The 20,495-nt window shown below is 32.0% G+C and overlaps 1 protein-coding gene across 3 annotated transcripts in view; it reads left to right on the top strand.

Annotated features, from left to right (window-relative positions):
* The window catches only part of PLOD2 (procollagen-lysine,2-oxoglutarate 5-dioxygenase 2), a 97,576-nt gene extending 77,346 nt beyond the window's left edge, over nucleotides 1–20,230 (top strand). For 2 of the 3 annotated variants that reach the window (XM_054482612.2, XM_054482614.2), the window contains exons 9-20: nucleotides 881–1,006; nucleotides 2,687–2,808; nucleotides 4,330–4,434; nucleotides 7,755–7,880; nucleotides 10,392–10,533; nucleotides 11,724–11,786; nucleotides 12,755–12,868; nucleotides 16,315–16,380; nucleotides 17,007–17,111; nucleotides 18,245–18,391; nucleotides 18,501–18,626; nucleotides 18,796–20,230. In XM_054482612.2, coding sequence (XP_054338587.1) covers nucleotides 881–1,006; nucleotides 2,687–2,808; nucleotides 4,330–4,434; nucleotides 7,755–7,880; nucleotides 10,392–10,533; nucleotides 11,724–11,786; nucleotides 12,755–12,868; nucleotides 16,315–16,380; nucleotides 17,007–17,111; nucleotides 18,245–18,391; nucleotides 18,501–18,626; nucleotides 18,796–18,951 — 1,398 coding nt within the window. In that variant the 3' untranslated portion in view covers nucleotides 18,952–20,230. The remainder of the gene's footprint in view (nucleotides 1–880; nucleotides 1,007–2,686; nucleotides 2,809–4,329; nucleotides 4,435–7,754; nucleotides 7,881–10,391; nucleotides 10,534–11,723; nucleotides 11,787–12,754; nucleotides 12,869–16,314; nucleotides 16,381–17,006; nucleotides 17,112–18,244; nucleotides 18,392–18,500; nucleotides 18,627–18,795) is intronic. The other variant, XM_054482613.2, reaches the window with a different exon arrangement.
* Nucleotides 20,231–20,495: the final 265 nt, after the last annotated feature.

The raw sequence follows: 20,495 nt of genomic DNA, 5'->3' as shown, positions 1-20,495 counted from the left end.
AATTCAGCACTTAATGTATAAGGTATTTAAAAATATTTGTAATTCTTTTGTTCAGACTTTAAGACATGGCTTTAGTAAGACATTATAAACAAGTCTTCTATAGATTTCTGGTCATGACACTGTTACATGGGCGTTTACTTATGTTTCTGTCTTCCCCATCTACTTGTAAGTCTTTCAAGCCAGGAACTTTCATTCCTTTTGCCAAATATTGCCCATCATGTGGATTGGAATGTATAATGGCTATTTCAGAATTGTTTGTGCAATTAATGAAGGATAAACTCCACACCAAAACATATCTAAAGAGAACTTAAGAAAATATATTAAAATATATACATTAAGATAAGATATATTAATATTGATGAAAGAAAACAGCTCTCCTTATACATAATATAATAATGAAAGGAAATAAAAGGATAAAGTCTCAGGTCTCCCATGATTGCTTTTTATATGCTCAGAATTAAGCCGTGAACTTTAAGCTGTGGAAACAAAAAGAGAAACACAATTAGTATTTGGTTTCTTAGACGAAGCTTTCAAAATAGCTTTCAGATGTGAAGAAGTTTCTGCAAGGGCTATTTTAAAGGAAGCATTGACTAGTAGTGTAGGCAGTACCATGAATTACATTCATGTAATAACTATGATAATTTCATCTTTAAACCTAACTCATAACCAAGATGGGATTCAGTAAAATCACTTTGATGGGGGGGGCCAAAAAAATTGGTTTCAAGTGTTAGAGAACTGCCATGGGGCAGTTCAAATTTAGCAGATTATGTTGAATTGGTATTCTAGTATTTTTTATGTCATGCTGATTAAGATTTGAATAAAATTTAAAATAAAACTATACTAATGATAATTTTATTTTTATGTTTGGTGTAAAACAAAGGTCCATCCAAACGTATCAATAGGTGTTTTTATTGAGCAACCAACCCCTTTTCTACCTCGGTTTCTGGACATATTGTTGACACTGGATTACCCAAAAGAAGCACTTAAACTTTTTATTCATAACAAAGTAAGTATTTGAGAAATGAATATTTTATGTCAAAACTATTTTTGGTCTTTTTTGGAACTCTTTGTTATTTATGTCTAATAAAATTCATTGGGTTAAGTTCAGTGGAGGATTTTTGGAGTAATTACAGCCCTGCCTTTTTAGGACCTAAGGATTTTAGAGTCTAGAGACTAGCACCACAATATTGATATGAGCCACATGAAACTGCCAGTTTCTGTAGATCAAAAATGGCTGAATATTAGCCATCATCATATAGCTTAAATTAATACATAATCAAGGAGATTCAAAGGGCCTTAAATCCCTTTGCCTTTGGGTTAGTTCTGGTACTTTCTTCTATAGAATTGGTCATTAAATTGTTTGTGATTTAAGACAATAACATATCATAAGAACTTGAAACAGTTTCCAGATAGAGTACTGTTTTGATTAATCACACAAGGGTATGCCATTCCCCAAAGGATTTTGATACTGTCATTTTCTTCAAAAATATTCAGAGCCTCCTACATACCTCCCACATATTATCCAAACTTGAAGATATTTTTCCTCAGTATTTTTACAGTTATTTCTTGTCTACTAAAACCAATGGTATTTAACATTGTCTAGAAAAACTCAATAGCTGTGAAGTGTGCGATTTTTTCTCTTCTGTCCTAATACTGTTTGTTTACCATTGTTCTTTTTTCCTAATGTAAATGTCAGCTAACCATTCACATTTTCCAGAGAATATTTTAACTGCAGAAAACTAGCTTAAATGGATTTAAAATGGTGAAAAATTGAGCATTTGCTTTGTAAAATATGTTGTAATGTATATACTTTCACTAAATTATTTTGTTTTTATGTATTGTCTTTTATTTATATTTTCCCTGCTTTCATGGGGCCTTAAAATCCTTGATGGCGGAAGTTTTTGTCTTATCTTCGGTTATTTAGTATTAACTCTATGTTGCTTTTATGTGATAAGTTATTTTAAAAATCTGCAAAAAGCAACAGCTTTTCAGAAAACTTAGAGACTTGACAAATAAAAATCTCTGAAATGCTCTAATGATGGAGACAGATAATCTTATCTGAATTTTAGCACAGCCGAATCACACTAAAATTGGTAACTTTTATGTTGATGGTTTTCCCATTAATCTATCCATAGAATTTTGTTAAATTTTTCCTTTTTTTGGTAAATAAAAAAATTTATTATATGTGACCATTTATTTTACTCTGGTTTCAAAGAGTATTTTGTAAAATGTGATTGTTTAAATTTGTAACTCAGATTGATGGCTATTATGCTTAGTAGACATTTTTTCTAGATATTTTACAACATATATCTAGATTTCCAGGCTACAGGCCATGTTTTTCTTCTCCAATTGGAAACATTTTATATTACTAAGGATTTAAGTATTTATGCAAACACCTATTAAAGATTTAAGTATTTATACAAATACTTGTCTAGCAGTAGATATTGACAGAATTTTGAAACATCTTCTCTTTAAGAATATTGATATATATGTATTTAAGATTATTCATGTGACATTTAAGTGATATTTAAATATACCATGTTTAATATGTTTATTATTTTATATGTAATTGAATATCTGAATTGTAGAATTCATGACCTTGAATGTGAAGCACTTTCTACATATGAATACTTCAGTCATCTTATTGTCTTATTCTCTAATTTTTGATTTTTAAAATATGTTACAGGAAGTTTATCATGAAAAGGACATCAAGGTATTTTTTGATAAAGCTAAGCATGAAATCAAAACTATAAAAATAGTAGGACCAGAAGAAAATCTAAGTCAAGCAGAAGCCAGAAACATGGGAATGTATGTTTTAATAAATTAAAATTAAATTAAATTATTTTACTAAGGAAACTTTAAGAAAAAATAAACTTTTAAATTAAAATTGTTATGCCAAATTTGGGTGTCTCAAACTATTTGTTTGTGTATGCAGTAGCCAACTTAGTCTGTGTCTATGTTTGTATGTATTTATACATAAAGGGCTGTAGAAGTTACTTATGTTTTTCTTTTAATGGCTACAAGTCAACATATTTAATCAAATGATGAATCAAAGTAAGATCAATTTTTTTTAAAGGCAGATAAATGAATAGCATGACTTTCATAGCAGTGACTTAAATTTAAGTGTACACTCTGAAGGTTGTGTGTGGTAAAAGTGTGTTTTTAGGCTGTGGGGGAAACAGGTGCTCTTACTCTCCAGTTACTCACTGAGCTAGGTAATACTGTAATCCCAAGAAGGGGTATTATAGGCCTTTTGTTTAGCCCTGTTAATACTTCATTCTACTAATAAAACTCTAGTAATAGTAAAAAAAATCGTGTATTCAATGAATATTAATTGAATATGCCAGGAGCTGTGTTAAGAGTAGCTGATAAAAAGGTGAAGACATGATCCATTCTCATCAGGAAATAATCTTATCTACTACGAACCCTCATGCCTGTGCTGCAGAAGCTGAGGTCCCAGAGGGATGGATTCTGACTAGGTTAGGGGTGTAGGGATAGACAGAAAAGAGGCCTCTGAAAAACCAAACTGATGTTATTACTAATGATTCCATAATTTATTCATTGGAGAATCCTCTGGGTCCACATTCAGAACATATTTTCTTTAATATTTTTCATGATTGTACCAAGTGCTCCTGTTTGGTATTTTGTTTGATAGTTGCTTGGAACAAATATGGTATGGAGACACACACTGACAACAGCAAAAAGTGCTGACTGGGACCAACAGTGAGGGAGGGGACCCCAGAGGTAGGAAGTTGATAACCCAAATGTCATCTGGTATCTCCAGTTGTTCATTCCTTGATATTCCTGATGATAATGTTACAAACTGTACCAGGGAAAGCAAACATAGTCACTGCCCCTGGTAAGAAGGTAGGGGAATAACTATCTTAGAAAACTTGATGCAAATCAAGTTTGTAAAATATTAATACCTGAAAAATCATATACTTACATCTCCAACATTCGTTTAAAACTGAGTTGTGGGATATATAAGTTGCATTTGTGTGCATGTGTAAGTATGTATGTATGTATGTATGTATGCAGAAACGTTTTGATTTGTGGATGTTTTATGCCTTAAAATATTTACTGGCTTGAAAATATATTTTAACTGGCCTAAAATTTTAGAGGTGATCTCCCTGTGAATATCTGTGTTAAATTGACCATTTTGAAATTTAAGACAATATATATATCGTTTCAGATATTGTTTCACTATTTTGATCAGAAAAGTATGCTAGAGAACCATATTTTACATCTAAGAATATTTATGTTAACATTTTTCAGTCAGCAGAAATTTATTTTATCTCATGCCCATTTCATTTTCTTTTTCAATGTTAGGGACTTTTGCCGTCAGGATGAAAAGTGTGATTATTACTTTAGTGTGGATGCAGATGTTGTTTTGACAAATCCAAGGACTTTAAAAATTTTGATTGAACAAAACAGGTACTTTCTAAAATTCGATATCAATTTATTGTTAAAATGATTATTTTTCATATTGATGTGAACATACTGTAGTTATTGTGTGTTTAGTAAATTGAGGGAATTTAGTTATGTTCTACAGCTAATAAACTTTCAATTCAAGTTAATTATTTTTCATTTAAAGGAGTCATAGAAAACAGCCTGAATACATCTGGAATTATTTAATGTTAGTTATAATCACAAATAGTTACTTGGCCCATTTTTCTGTTTAAAGCTAGGTGAAATTATGATATATCTGATACTAAAATTTAGAGTTGTTTTATTCTCTATAGATATTTTTAAAGTAGAATTTCACAAAACTTCTGACCAAAATAGTTATTGCATACAGAGTTGTAGTCCTTAGTATCAGAAGGAAATTTCAGAGGTACAAATCATCCGACAGTCATATGTGTAGCTTTATTTACTATTGAACTAGTTATCACTTAACAGTGTCTGTTTGCTCATTTAACTCAATTGAAATGGGAAAAAGACATCATGTATATCAGCTTACAATGATATTAAGTTTGTTTGTCAATACTACTGCTAATACTAATAATACCATTTTTACTACTCCTGCTAAGACCTCACCTTTAACAAGTGCTTATTAAGTGCCAGGTATTGTTGTAAGTACATGTATTAACACAATTATTTCTCATAATAAATAGAATGTTTAGTGGATGAAATGTTAGAATGATTGTTTTTATTTTGTTAAGTAAGATACATGGGAAATCTACTATGCTTTATTAACCCACCCTATATATAATATCTATCTATCTATCTATCTATCTATCTATCTATCTATCTATCTATCCATATCACTAGAATTTGTAAATTTGAGAATTTAGTTTTTACTTCAAAAATCTAAGACCTCTCTGTAGCAAGCTGTATATACAGCCCAACTGTATAGCTGTGTTATAGATACTCAATATCTAAGTTAACTATCTATGTACATTGTAGGTAATTTTCCAAAGCATATGAATGAGGTTTTGATCATTTGGCAAGGAAAAGCAGTTGTGATACCCTAGAGATATGAAATAGTGTATGATTTGTAACTCTTGAAGCCTAGTTTAATTCAGTACTATTTTCTTGAATTTGCATTGTTTTCTCTTAATTTGATTGAAATGCTATAGTGTGTAATGCACATATGCTTTTTAATAATATTTAGATATTTTCATTTTATGACTATAATTTAGATATTTATTAATTATTCTCTTAGTGAACTATTTAATGAATTTACACTATGTATTTGACATATATCCCTCTTAATATTAAACATTTTAAACCTTCTAAAAGAAAAAAAATTCCCGGCCGGGAGCAGTGGTGCACGCCTGTAATCCCATCACTTTGGGAGGCCGAGGTGGGCGGATCACGAGGTCAGGAGATCGAGATCATCCTGGCTAACACAGTGAAACCCCGTCTCTACTAAAAATACAAAAAATTAGCCAGGTGTGGTGGCGGGTGCCTGTAGTCCCAGCTACTCAGGAGGCTGAGGCAGGAGAATGGTGTGAACCCAGGAGGCAGAGCTGGCAGTGAGCCAAGATTGCGCCACTGCACTCTAACCTGGGCGAAACAGCAAGATTCCATCTCAAAAAAGAAAAAAAACTTACCTGTCATCTGGGTCCCTTGCCCCTTAAAGAGTAAAACTCAGGCTATGTCTCCATGGAATTCTGTTAGTTAATCAAAGGTTTGGGTTTATGTAATACCTATGGTTCTTGCTTTTGTATCTAGACATGTGGTTTCTATAGTCTATTCACATATGCCAGGAATGTTGCAAGATTTAGTAGATTGGACTGAAGGGTAGAGAAAGATTTGACACATCTTGGGCATGGTGGCTTTCTAGCTTCTCATCAGCTCTCTTTTTTCCTCTTCCTATCTCTATTTGCTCCCTTGCTCTAAATTTTACTCCTTAAATTGTATAATAATATGAATCATTCCTCAGCTGTCATCCTTACATTTTCATTCACAAAAACATTGAGGTATACAGCAGATGAATTTTGGTTTCCCAAATTTGTTGGTTTAAACCTTTTCAGGAGGCAGCTGGGATTATAAATTATAAGTTCTTTTTAAATTAAATATTTGATAGTTATTCATATTGAATTATTTCCCAAATTAATGTATGTAGATTCTAATTCATGTTATTATTTCCAATATTGTAGGTATTCAAAACAAAACAAAACGTGTTTCTGATTAATAGTTTAGTAGGAATTTGTAAGAATAAACCAAAATTTATTATTTTGCATGATTTGTATTTATTTTTATTTATTTAGTTTTTTGAGACGGAGTCTTGCTCTGTCGCCCAGGTTGGAGTGCAGTGGCATGATCTTGGCTCACTGCAACCTCCGCCTCCCGGGTTCAAGCGATTCTCCTGTGTCAGCCTCTTGATTAGCTGGGATTATAGGTGGGCGCCACCATGTCTGGTTAACTTTTTTTGGTATTTTTAGTAGAGATGGGATTTCACCATGTTGGTCAGGCTGGTCTCAGACTCCTGACCTTGTGATCCGCCCGCCTCGGCTTCCCAAAGTGCTGGATTACAGGCATGAGCCACCGTGCCTGGCCCGATGTGTGTTTATTTATTTCACTTTTGTGCATGTAATAGAAAGGGCCTGGCTGGTCTTCACAAGATGGAGGTGAAATAGGTTTTCTTTTTTCTTATAAAGAATAGTTGTTCCATAAATTTGCTTTCTGAAATAGTTAAAGGAAAGTTCAGTGTTGCCAGAACTAGCTTACTGTAATCACAAGTCATTTTTTAAAGTCATGGAAAACTGGAAACATACTTAAGTAATTTGAGACTTAATTACAGGAAAACTTTGCCTATTTACAAACGTCTCAGTTCATCTTCATTCATTTTTTACAAATTCAACAAATATTAATTGAATATCTTAAATGCACCAGGGGCTGTTGTTCACCCAGTGACAATGAAAATATTTGGTTTCATTTAGTATAGGTTCCGAAATACTTTAATTAAACTTAAATATAATTAAATAACTAAAGTAGTTTCCCTCTGTTGGATGTAAGCAAGGCATTTTTAAAAGTCATTTTTATGTATTCATTAGCATTTTCAATTACTTTTTCCTTCTTTGTTACTCTTTTTAAGCAATATGATTGAAAATTAGCAATATGCTTATTAAAGAAAAGATGTTGGGAAAGAAGATTCTTATTTTATTTTTATTAACTGCAGGTTTGTTAAATGAGCTTTATTGTGTTATATGACATGCTAAGCCCAAAATACATAATTCTGTGGTAATTTAAAAATAAATAATTATATAGGTTTCTCTCTCTCTCTCTCTCACATTCTCTGTCTTTAGAAAGATCATTGCTCCCCTTGTAACTCGTCATGGAAAGCTATGGTCCAATTTCTGGGGAGCATTGAGTCCTGATGGATACTATGCACGATCTGAAGATTATGTGGATATTGTTCAAGGGAATAGAGTGTAAGTTACTTGGTTTAATATTTTAATGTGAAATACCATAATCTAAAGATGTAGTCTTGTTAGTATTACTTGAAATTTTTTTTGCATTCATCTCTTTTCTTTATAGTTAATGGGAATTTGAGAACCCAAGACCACTTGGAATCCTGAAATACCAGTATAAAACTAATATTTTAAAAAAATGTTTTTAAAGTCCCTAATCTTCAAAGGAACAAGCTCATTGCTGTGGGGAATACTAAGAGATTATGTATGTTTACCATACTCACATTATGCTTGATAGAAGAGTAATACTCTTTATTTAAAAGTTTGGAAAGGGGATTTAGTTTACTAACTTTTTAGTGGTTATAATTAAGGGTTGTTTTGATAGGTTTTACAATTTATAATTAAGCCAACAATAACACTAACAACCAGAACATTCCAGTATTCCTGATTGCATGAGTTTTTTTGTGTGTGAAATAGCTATTCTACTTTAAACACAAGTTTTTTCACCAATATTAGATTTTCACTTCTAGAGACTGAAAAGAATATATTTGCTGAAAAGTGTGTGCATGATTTATATTTATTTCAGAGACAATGGTTGATTACTAAAAATAATCACAATTGAAATAGTTTTGCTAAGGTAATATTGGAGAAGAATGTCATTCTTTTTTTCATACATATGATGGACCAGAGTGACTAAGACATTACATGCTTTGCCTTAGTTCTCAAACATGTCAGCCTGATTAAAAAGGGGCAGTACACTCTCAGGACTAAAAGGATGTGTCCTTAAATTTAGAAAAAAAAAAAAGGCACACGTTTCTGTTCAAACAGTTGAGTGGTAAAAAGATGTGTTGCTTGTGGAAATAGTAATTGGTGTGGAAAGCTTCAATCTGAATGACGTAAATACAATAAAGGTTTTTGTTAGCTGCAATTAAAATGCACAGTGGAGGAGAAAAGACTATTAAGATCATATTCTGTTGTTTCTATGCAGTTGTATTGACTCTGGGTGAGTTGTATAGACAGTATACCTGATAGTATCTTTGAGCACATCAGAAATGAGGGTTTGTGAAGGTAGAATGGAAAATTCGTTTCAAGCTGCTTTAGGCATTGGTGATTTTCTGTCCAACCTCCTGTCATTGTTGTCTAAAGTATAAGGAAAAAAATATGGCAGAAACTTTTGATCTGGAATACACTTAATGTCCAAAAGCTACACGAAGGAGCAACTCTGTGTGTGTGTGTGTGTGTGTATGTGTGTGTGTGTAAGTTGAAACACTGAATAATTCCCCAGAGATTAATTTCTGAATTTAGCTGACATGTATACAGTAATTCTCCCTTATCTATGGTTTTGCTTTCCATGGTTTCAAGTCAACTGTGGATTGAAAATACGAAGATATGTTGAGATAGAGAAAGTGTAAACATTCATGTAACTTTTATTACAGCATATTGTTATAGTTGTTCTATTATTGTTGTTAGTCTTACTGTACTTTATGTATAAATTAAACTTTATTATAAGTATGTATGTGTAGGAAAAAACATAGTAGTGTATGTGTAGGAAAAAACATAGTAGTGTATGTGTAGGGTTTGTTACTATCTGCTTCCAAGCATCCACTGGGGTCCTGGAATGTATCACCCTCACATAAGGCGGGGACTGCTGTACTCCTTAAGGCATTTTTCTTTGAGGCTAGTCTAGTAAGACACAATATCATATTTCCTTTAATATCTAACTACATTTCTTGGTCAAGATCTTGCCTTGATGTTCTCTAAAGGAAAGGCGCACAGTCTTAGGGGCAAAACTTGTTTTGCAGTTTTTATGAAATCAGTCATGTTCAGAGTGAGAATATAGATGTGGGAAAGGATGCAACGTTTATGTGCTCCCAGCTGTATTTCTTCATGTTTTCCTTTTTCTATAAAATATTTAAGATGGCTTAATGAATGGTAAGAGAATATAATTTTGGAGAATTTTAGGCTGTATTCAGTGGTATGCTGGTAAATGTGTAACAACTGGCTTTTGGAGGTGGAGGGTTCCCTGATTTAAAGTGCTCGCCCATATGTTTGGTGTAAATACTTCTACCATGGCTGATTTCAAGTTTCCAATGTGAAATTACTGAACACGGACTTGGCAGAAAAAGTTAACTTTGGGGAGCCAGTATGAGCTGGGTCTAGTGCACCACTGGTTGTATGTTATGATTCATGCTATCAAATTCTTTAATTTTAAATAGAAACAACTTCTGTACAATAGATTATAATAGTCTAATTGTAACAACTGATTGAGATATGATAGCTATAATACAAATGCCAAACAGATACCAACCCAAAATTGAAATGTATCCAAAGGGACAGTGGTTTATCTCCTAAATCTCATTAAATATAGTGTATACAGTGTAATCATATATATATCATTGAATATATTTGTATGTTGATTCAATAATTTATATATACAAAATCTAAACACAAAGCATTTATTTTAAAAAGGTAAAAATGAAACAAAATTGTTTGTATTTGTGGTATATAAGAATGTCTTCTCTTTACTTTCAGAGGAGTATGGAATGTCCCATACATGGCTAATGTGTACTTAATTAAAGGAAAGACACTCCGATCAGAGATGAATGAAAGGAACTATTTTGTTCGTGACAAACTGGATCCTGATATGGCTCTTTGCCGAAATACTAGAGAAATGGTAAGATATGCAGTGATGGCTTGCTTGAATGTTCTTATAAGATGGCTTGCTTTACCAGTTGGTGTGTCACTGTGTTTTGATGCCCTTTGTCTTGCTAATTTGTAAGTACTAGCCAATTTTTTTGGTTCTGTGTTAAAAATTTGGGAGCAATTTTGGAGATAATTTAACATTTACTTATAGAAATGGTATGAAAAATGTTAGTTTTTGTGCTCAGGCTAATTCATAGGCAACAGAGTTGGATTTCAGTAATAAAGATGTATTTGTTACAAATCAGCTTTGCTCTTTTAAGAATACATCTTTAATTTGAAATTCTATAGTGAAAACTTGATCTAATTAAAATTAATTAGATAAGGTTAGATGGAACAATATTTCCACATTTAAGAATATTTTTGTTCTAAAATTAATGTCCACATTTTCTCTAACTAGGTAAAATTTTAAAGTTGTTACTAACTTCACATTCTTAAAAAGCAGGATTATTACCACCAAGCTAGTAGAAGTGTTGAGATACGTAGTGTATTTACTCTAAATAAAATACTAATGATACCTTGCTGCACTACAAATATACTTTTCTTATAAAACTTAACATGACTAGAAAATAATTTTTCAAAATGCATAAATATGGCTTAGAATATATTGATATGATTTTTGGTTTTAGAAATGATGGGGTTATTTTATTTCCGATTTCCAAATTTATATAAGCAATTGTGATTTGATGAAAAATCAGAAAAGTTGGCAAGTATTTTTTTCTTAGTTTAACAAAGCATGTATTGTTTGAATATGTTTGTTTTCTCTACAAACCTATGTGCATTATTATTGAATATCCTCAGTACTTGTGATTGTATTTTGTGCTCATGTTTGGCTGATTTGACTCAACAGCGCATCATGGAATGGCCTCTCTTACTCATTTTTTTCCTTTGTCTTATGTGTCTAATGAAAGTTCTGCTAAGGAATGAGCTTAGACTTATGTTTGACCCCACCACACCTCCCAAAAAGAAAAGAAAAGAAGGGCTGAAAGAGCTGGAGATGTTTCTTTGTGTGCGCTATAAGCTTTGCTTGTTCTGCATGTTGTCTATGAAGGACATTTCAGAATGTTAGCTTTTGATCAACAGCTGCTATTATTTTTATTTACCAAGAATACCTGAGAGAGCGGGTATACAGGTCAACTTACCCAATGCTTCTCTTCATTTTAGACTTTACAAAGGGAAAAAGACTCCCCTACTCCGGAAACATTCCAAATGCTCAGCCCCCCAAAGGTGTTATTTTTACTTATTTTATTTATTTTTGTTTATTTAATATTTGATATAGTATATTGCCTAGTAGTAAAGTTTCTTTAAGGGCCTTAGTTGCATTTAGCTTGGTATAATGTTGATTTTCATCAGTCATCTGTGTATGTGTGTGTGTGTTTTGTGTGACTTGGGCATGGGTCTTGTGTGATAGTCAACTCTTGGTTCTTTGAGCTGATTTATATTTTATGGTTGACAGGTGAGAAAGTTAAACCTAAGTCCCTTTCATTCTTTTTTTAGGTTTTTATTTCTTTTTAAAGGGAGAGAAGAGGATAGAAGTAGGTATAAAATAGAATTTGATTACAGTAAGGTTTAGGTGCACATTATTGAGTTATTAATCACTAAGTCTTTTACTATTAAAACAGGTCCAAAAAGAAACAACATTACCTCGTGGTGTTTTCCACATTTGTCTGGTTGGGGCAAGAATATGAAATTGGTTTTCTTTATCTGCCTTTATAATGTATGACTCATTTGCGTGTTAGCCTTTAAACATTAGAAAAAGAAAGGAATGAAACAGACTGGTGAAATATGACTGGCAGTGAATTCTTGATTAAAAATGTGATGCTTTCTTTGAAAGAGAAATAAGCCAAAAGAGGTATAATTCATTGCACTGTGTCTCAAAAATATTTCTGCTTTCAAACAGGAATTTTTTCCTCGATGTCTACATCTAGGATCAATGAGAAAGGGACAAAAACAGTCCATTCTTCTTTTTTTTCAGTTGAGTGTCAGTGCTATCTACTAGTTTTCTGTGGTGTCTGAATTCATAATCAAAATTTGAGTTTTTTATTTTAAACTATGCACATTTTATATGAATAAAAATGCATGTTCATAAATGAAATATAAAAATTGAAATTAATATCTTCTATATATTTTTCCTATGATTAAATTTACTTTTGTACCTACCTCTAAGATTAATACTGTTATTTTCTGGCATATAGGGTGTATTTATGTACATTTCTAATAGACATGAATTTGGAAGGCTATTATCCACTGCAAATTACAATACTTCTCATTATAACAATGACCTCTGGCAGATTTTTGAAAATCCTGTGGTATGTATTTCATACTCAACTTTATTATTTTTCTATAACTGTGTTTATAAATCAGTCGGTTAATAATATAAAATGTGGTTAGAGGCTTTTAAAAATGACATAAGGTGAAATGCACATCAAAACCACAATGAGATACTGTCTCACACCAGAGTGACTATTATTAAAAAGTCAAAAACAGATATGGGTGAGGCTATGGAGAAAAGGGAATGCTTGTACATGGTTGGTCGGAATGTAAATTAGTTTAGCAAATTGGAAAGCAGTTTGAAGATTTCTCAAAGATCTTAAAACAGAGCTACTGTTTGACCCAGCAATTCCATTACTGGGTATATAGCCAAAAGAAAGTAAGTCATTTGACCAAAACGACACATGAACCTGTATCTGTTCGTTGCAGCACTATTCACAGTAGCAAAGACATGGACTCAAACTGGGTGTTCATTAATGGTGGACTGGATAAAGAAAATGTGTTACGTACACACCATAGAATACTATAAAGCCATAAAAAAGAACAATATTATGTCATTTTCAGCAACATGGAGAGAGCTGGAGGCCATTACCCTAAGTGAATTAATGGAACAGAAAACCAAATACTGCATGTTCTCACTTATGACTGGGAGCTAAACATTGGGTACTTGTGAACATAAGTATAGGAACAATAGACCCTGGGGATCACTAGAGGAGTGAGGGAGTAGGGAGGGGGACAAGGGTTGAAAAACCAACTAATGGGTACTGTGCTCACTACCTTGGTGATGGGATCAGTCATACCGTAAACCTTAGCATCATGCATTATACACTTGCAACAAACCTGCACATATACTCCCTGAATCCAAAAGCTGAAATTTTTTTTAAAAGTAAATAAAAAGAAAAAAATTAAAACGACATAATTAATTGTATTTCATGATCTATAGAGTAGATCTAAACTTGACCAATAACTTGTTTTTATTAAGACACTTATTAGGTTTGGGGAAGGGAATTATCAATTTGTTCTCTTCCAATATTCTAATATTTTTGTTTTGTGTATTCAAAAGCACCATCCAGTTTTAATCATAATTTTAGAAACATGTTTACAAATAGCTCGCATATTATAACAGTTTGATTTTTTAGAAGAAAATTCAAAAATTTTGTTTAGGAAAAAACATTTTTTTAAATTATTTTTTGACAGTTTTGTGAATGTACATCAAAGATAGCCAGAGAGAATTGCAGAGAAAGCTGATTCAGCATATGAAGAGTCTTAACTTGAAGAAACAATTTCCTTTTAAAATCTGTTTTCTTCTTCTTCTTCTTCTTTTTTTTTTTTTTGTAACAGATTTGAATGGTACAGTAATTAGCTCCTTTTGTGTTTTACAGGGACATCTTTTTGTTAGGCAGGTGGCACACTTATTCAAGGGAAAATGCTCTCTTCAACAATCAAACCTGTAACACTGCTGTAATGATTTTCCCCTTGCCAATAGTAAAAGTTTTAAATTGCAGACTCAATCCACCTGATGAGAATTGTCCTTTATTTTGTAGGAATAGTTGAGATATGGGGATAGTAAATGTAGTTGTCTCTGAATATTCTGAATAGGAAAATATTATCTTTTGACATAGTGTTATTTTAAAAGTACTTTTGTTCCATTTTAGCCACATACCTTCCTCTTTCACGGAAGTAAAGTTGAAAAGAGGTGTTTTCTAGTCGTGAGGGTAGAATTCCATATTTCACTTCACCATTGAATCTCTTGGTGTCTTGAGGGATAGAATTATTTGATTTCTTGGGTGACATTAGGTTCCAAGTCAGATATCCTGAATTATATCCTGAATTGTAGATATTTGTGTAAGAATTCAAGTCTTTGGAAAGTAAGCAATGAAAATATCAGAACTAAGTAGGAACAACTTTTCTTTCCATGGCTTTCTTTGTTCTCTGTTAAATCAGCCTGATTAATATGCCTCGTGAGGGATACCGCATAGCAAAATGCTTATTGATTATCCCATTATCAGAATTTCTAAGAAATTAATAAAGTCACAGTTTGCTCAATGATTTGAAAGGTGATCTACAATGAAATGTTAATACTAGTGCCCTAAAATAAAATCTTAGGGGATTTTTTTTTTACTTTAACTTGAAGAAAAATCAGCATTGATGCACAGGAAAAATGCTACAGGTAAAAATTCTTAAATCTTATGAATGACTATTCAGTTTTCTTCCCATATTTTAGAATCAGAAAGCTAATTAATATTAGAGGGAATAATGAGATAATATAGAAATCTGATCCATATATACTACATAAACATGAAATTTATTAAAATTTTGAAGATACCTTTGTTTCCTTCACATGAAAAATGTTTGAGTTACATATAAACAGATATGCAAAACCAATGACATAAATTGTGATATAAATATTCAGCCCCTAAAATCTAGCCTCAAAAGATGTATTTAAGGCAAATATCTTTTGAAACATCTTTTGATTGGAATTATTTTGAGTCTGTGTCTCACTTCCTCCCTGCTGCCTCTCTGTATTTGCACTTTGTAAAGAGAAAATTAATAATTTCTAGAAATATTCTAAATTTCAGAAGAGATCTTTTTGGATATTTATATCACTCCATATATTAATATATTAATATTTTAATAAATATCCATATTTGAATAAAGAACTTGACCCAATAAAATAATTCTTTAGCTTTTGTTGAAAAAAGTTGAGATATCTTTGTGTGTGGATTTTATGCCAGAGATTGGTCAAAAAGAATCAAATTCATGGATTAGAATAAAGAGAAACCATTTTTCAATATAGAGCCCTAACCCTTAATTTTAGTAACTGAAAGAAGTGAAAGTGCTAGTAAACTCATGATTATTCCTTGATAAATATTAATAACTGCAGTGAAGGCAGAAATTTTAAAAACTCATTTAAAAAATCAAATTTAGAATAATTTACTATAGACATATAAGACAGACCCTAGTTAATGAATTAACTAATTCATTTTTACAAATATTTGTTGGTAGAATTTTGCTCCTTGTCTTTTACCTTTAAGCACATATTTATTTACCTACTTTGTGTATATATTAAAATACTGATGGTCCCCAACTTATGGTGGCTTTACTTAGGAATTTTCAGCTTTATGATGGATTTGTCAGGGTACTGTGTGTTTTTAACCTCCCACGGGTTTATTGGGACATAACCCCATCGTGAGTCAGGGAGCGTCTGTAAAATGTGTGAATCTATTCACCGTAAGATTACTTAAGTTTTAAAATCCTGAGGTACAATATTTCATAAATAAAAATTTTGTATTTCATAGAATGACATAAGGATATTCAGAACCAGGCAAAGATTAAGCTATATACTGTGATTTCTGAAAATTACTATTTTGTCCACTATACATAATCATTTATAAGTTGAATAATTTCTAAAATGCATATGCTTTGTACTTTTCAGTGAAGTATTTATAAAGATATTTGTTTTAATATGTACTTCTTTTTATAGGACTGGAAGGAAAAGTATATAAACCGTGATTATTCAAAGATTTTCACTGAAAATATAGTTGAACAGGTTTGTATTAATGATTACAAAGTATAGAAAATTTTGCTGTTATTTTCCAGAAGAAATATTATTAATACAATACTACTTTCACAGAAGATGTGAAAGTGGAGAAACTACCTTTTAGGTAAAATTTATTTGGCTCAATTACTGATTAAATGGCATTAAGGAACATACAGTTGTAAAATGTAGAACATAGAAATTAACATTTTAAAAGCATGCCTTTTTAAAAAGCATGCTCCTATGTGTCATAGCTTTCTGAAACCACTAAAAATAGAAACTGTTGACAGATCTCTGATGTAGAACTCTTGCAGTGAAAGCTTATCTTTGGAAGAAACTGGGCTGTCTTTCTGAAAGAGTCTTTTTTCAGAGACATCTTCGAAACATGAATTCTCTTTTAGCTTAGTGTTCAAAACTATTCGTAATACCTAATTTTTGAGAATGTAAGATGTCATCAGTTCTGAGGTGTACCATTATTTATGTACCATGAGAAAAAAAATACTGTCAATAAACCATGACAGAAAACTATGTTTCCTAGTCATACAATATTTTTTATTTTACACATATTAAAATAACTATTTTAGACTATTAAGACACAGAAGTTATTATGTCTTCTAACGATGATGCATATTTTATAGCCCTGTCCAGATGTCTTTTGGTTCCCCATATTTTCTGAAAAAGCCTGTGATGAATTGGTAGAAGAAATGGAACATTATGGCAAATGGTCTGGGGGAAAACATCATGTAAGTTGTAATTTCACACTAAGAACTAAAATGTATGTGGGGGTTAAGTAGATACTCAGAGAATTTGGAGGGGTTATATACTTTTTCTCATATGTCTCTGAGTTCTAGACTTAGATAAATTGGCTAGCCAAGGCTCTGATTTCAGTCTACTTCTCCCACCAACCAATTTTTTAACACTTAAGTAATTTCATCAGTTTGGGCGGGTTTCTCCTTTATGCATGTAATTACACTGGATGTTCCCTAAGGGTAGATGTCCTCAGGCCAGAGTTTGTTAGGTAACACATGTCTTTACAGAGTGATATCACTCTTTTCCAAGGCCACTTTTTATTCCTTGCATTTTCAGTGAGCTATGGTGAAAATTCTAAGGCAAACGTTATCTGGCTGTCAAAACTGTTTTTGTGTGTAAAGATAGGAAGGAGGGATCTGAGTGCCTTAGGTGTAATTCAGTTTTGCATTTGCCTTCAGTGTCAAAGACTTGGCAGGAAATACTACTGCCAGTGGTTAGATGTGTTTCTTTTCCTCTGAGAACAGACGTGCCATTTTAGCAGAATACTCTGGAATATTACTGCCTCTGCACGGTTATGTCCCCCAGGTAATGAGCTGATAAGGGAGAGGGAAGCTTAAAGTATAAGGAAGAACTTAAGTCAGTAGGTGGTGAAATAATGAAAAGCAATCATTCAAAAACTTTTGAGTGTTACAAACAGAAGTGAGGAAGGGCGGGGAAAGCTTGTTTTCGGTGTTTGGTAATACAGACAGCAGATATGCCAAGTGTATGCTCATCAAGCAGCTAAGACTGCCTAAAGGGTCACTGTAAAAAAAGACTCATTTTTAAGAGGGGATGTGAGGGCTTAGGAAGTCAATTTTATTTACTTTATAGCTAAACTTCACATATACATTTAAGAAGTAGGAAAGGAGTCTACTGACCTTACATTACTTTGTTTTGTCATTGTATCATTGACAAAGCTGTTACCTAAGTTATTTTGATAATTTTACAGTTAAAGCAGATGGTATACCACATTGGAACAACTGTTATTTTTGTTGTCTATTATGATCTGTGGTTGAAAAAAATACTATAATATAAATGGGAATTGCACGTGGAGTACAGCTTATTATGTCATTAATGTTGTTTCTAGGATAGCCGTATATCTGGTGGTTATGAAAATGTCCCAACTGATGATATCCACATGAAGCAAGTTGATCTGGAGAATGTATGGCTTCATTTTATCCGGGAGTTCATTGCACCAGTTACACTGAAGGTCTTTGCAGGCTATTATACGAAGGTAGTTATCCTCTCACCCCTCCAGCCTATTTCTTACCCATTTTTACACAGGTGTTCTTTTTAATGTTTTTATTAATAAGCAAATCCACTGGCTTACTTTGCTTTTTCAGGGATTTGCACTACTGAATTTTGTAGTAAAATATTCCCCCGAACGACAGCGTTCTCTTCGTCCTCATCATGATGCTTCTACATTTACCATAAACATTGCACTTAATAACGTGGGAGAAGACTTTCAGGTAATTATGACTCTTGTGTTTTTAGATTGTTCAAAAGAAATATATCATTATGAAAAGGACTTTGCCTTAGGCCTTAGTTTCTTTTTTAAATTTTGCTCAAATGACATAATTTGAATTTTGCCACTGGTTAAATATAATCTGATGTATTTCTTCATTTTAACTTTTTTAGGGAGGTGGTTGCAAATTTCTAAGGTACAATTGCTCTATTGAGTCACCACGAAAAGGCTGGAGCTTCATGCATCCTGGGAGACTCACACATTTGCATGAAGGACTTCCTGTTAAAAATGGAACAAGATACATTGCAGTGTCATTTATAGATCCCTAAGTTATTTACTTTTCATTGAATTGAAATTTATTTTGGATGAATGACTGGCATGAACACGTCTTTGAAGTTGTGGCTGAGAAGATGAGGGGAATATTTAAATAACGTCAACAGAAGGACTTCATTTTGGGCCAAACATTTGAAAAACTTTTTATAAAAAATTGTTTGATATTTCTTAATGTCTGCTCTGAGCCTTAAAACACAGATTGAAGAAGAAAAGAAAGAAAAAACTTAAATATTTATTTCTGTGCTTTGTTGCCTCTGAGAATAATGACAATTGATGAATTTGTGTTTCAAATTGATAAAATATTTAGGTACAAATAGCAAGACTCATAATATTTTCTTATTTAAAAAAAGCATGGGAAGATTTTTATTTATCAAAATATAGAGGAAATGTAGACAAAATGGATATAAATGAAAATTACCATGTTTTAAAACCTTGAAAATCAGATTCTAACTGGATTTGTATGCAACTAAGTATTTTTCTGAACACCTATGCAGGTCTTATTTACAGTAGTTACTAAGGGAACACACAAAGAATTACACAATGTTTTCCTCAAGAAAATTAGTACAAAACACAACTGAGGAGCGTATACAGTTGAAAACATTTTTGTTTTGATTTTAAGGCAGATTATTTTATATTTATATTAAAAATCAAACCCTATGTTTCTTTCAGGTGAATCTTCCAAAGTGGATTATATTAAGCAGGTATTAGATTTAGGAAAACCTTTCCATTTCTTAAAGTATTATCAAGTGTCAAGATCAGCAAGTGTCCTTAAGTCAAAGAGGTTTTTTTTTTGTTTGTTTTTGCTTTGTTTCCTTTTTTAGAAAGTTCTAGAAAATAGGAAAACGAAAAATTTCATTGAGATGAGTAGTGCATTTAATTATTTTTTAAAAAAACTTTTTAAGTACTTGAATTTTATATCAGGAAAACAAAGTTGTTGAGCCTTGCTTCTTCCCTTTTGCCCTTTGTCTCGCTCCTTATTCTTTTTTTGGGGGGAGGGTTATTTGCTTTTTTATCTTCCTGGTATAATTTCCATTTTATTCTTCTGAGTGTCTATGTTAACTTCCCTCTATCCCACTTATAAAAAAATTCTCCAACAAAAATATTTGTTGACTTGATGTTTTATCACTTCTCTAAGTAAGGTTGAAATACCCTTATTGTAGCTACTGTTTTTAATGTAAAGGTTAAACTTGAAAAGAAATTCTTAATCACGGTGCCAAAATTCATTTTCTAACACCGTGTGTTAGAAAATTATAAAAAATAAAATAATTTTAGAAAGTTTTGTTGTTCTCTTTATTATTGGTGTTTATCTTCTGAAGTGAATACATGATGGAATTGTCTGAAAGAATGAAGCCTATAATTTTTCATTTTGCTTAGTAGATTTAATGATATATGAAACTATTGAATTATAAATGAAATTATAAAATCTTCAATTTTAGGATGACTAGGGATTTGATCTAACTCATTTTAAAAGTGAGAAAATAGAAGCCTAAACGTTATTCAATATAGGTTTATTTGTTTATTAATATTTTCTGGGTCTCTA

The sequence above is a fragment of the Pongo pygmaeus genome, chromosome 2 (assembly GCF_028885625.2).
Source record: "Pongo pygmaeus isolate AG05252 chromosome 2, NHGRI_mPonPyg2-v2.0_pri, whole genome shotgun sequence".
NCBI classification, from domain to species: domain Eukaryota; kingdom Metazoa; phylum Chordata; class Mammalia; order Primates; family Hominidae; genus Pongo; species Pongo pygmaeus.
Note: the sequence above shows the minus strand (reverse complement) of the source record. Positions and strands in the feature narration are given on the sequence as shown.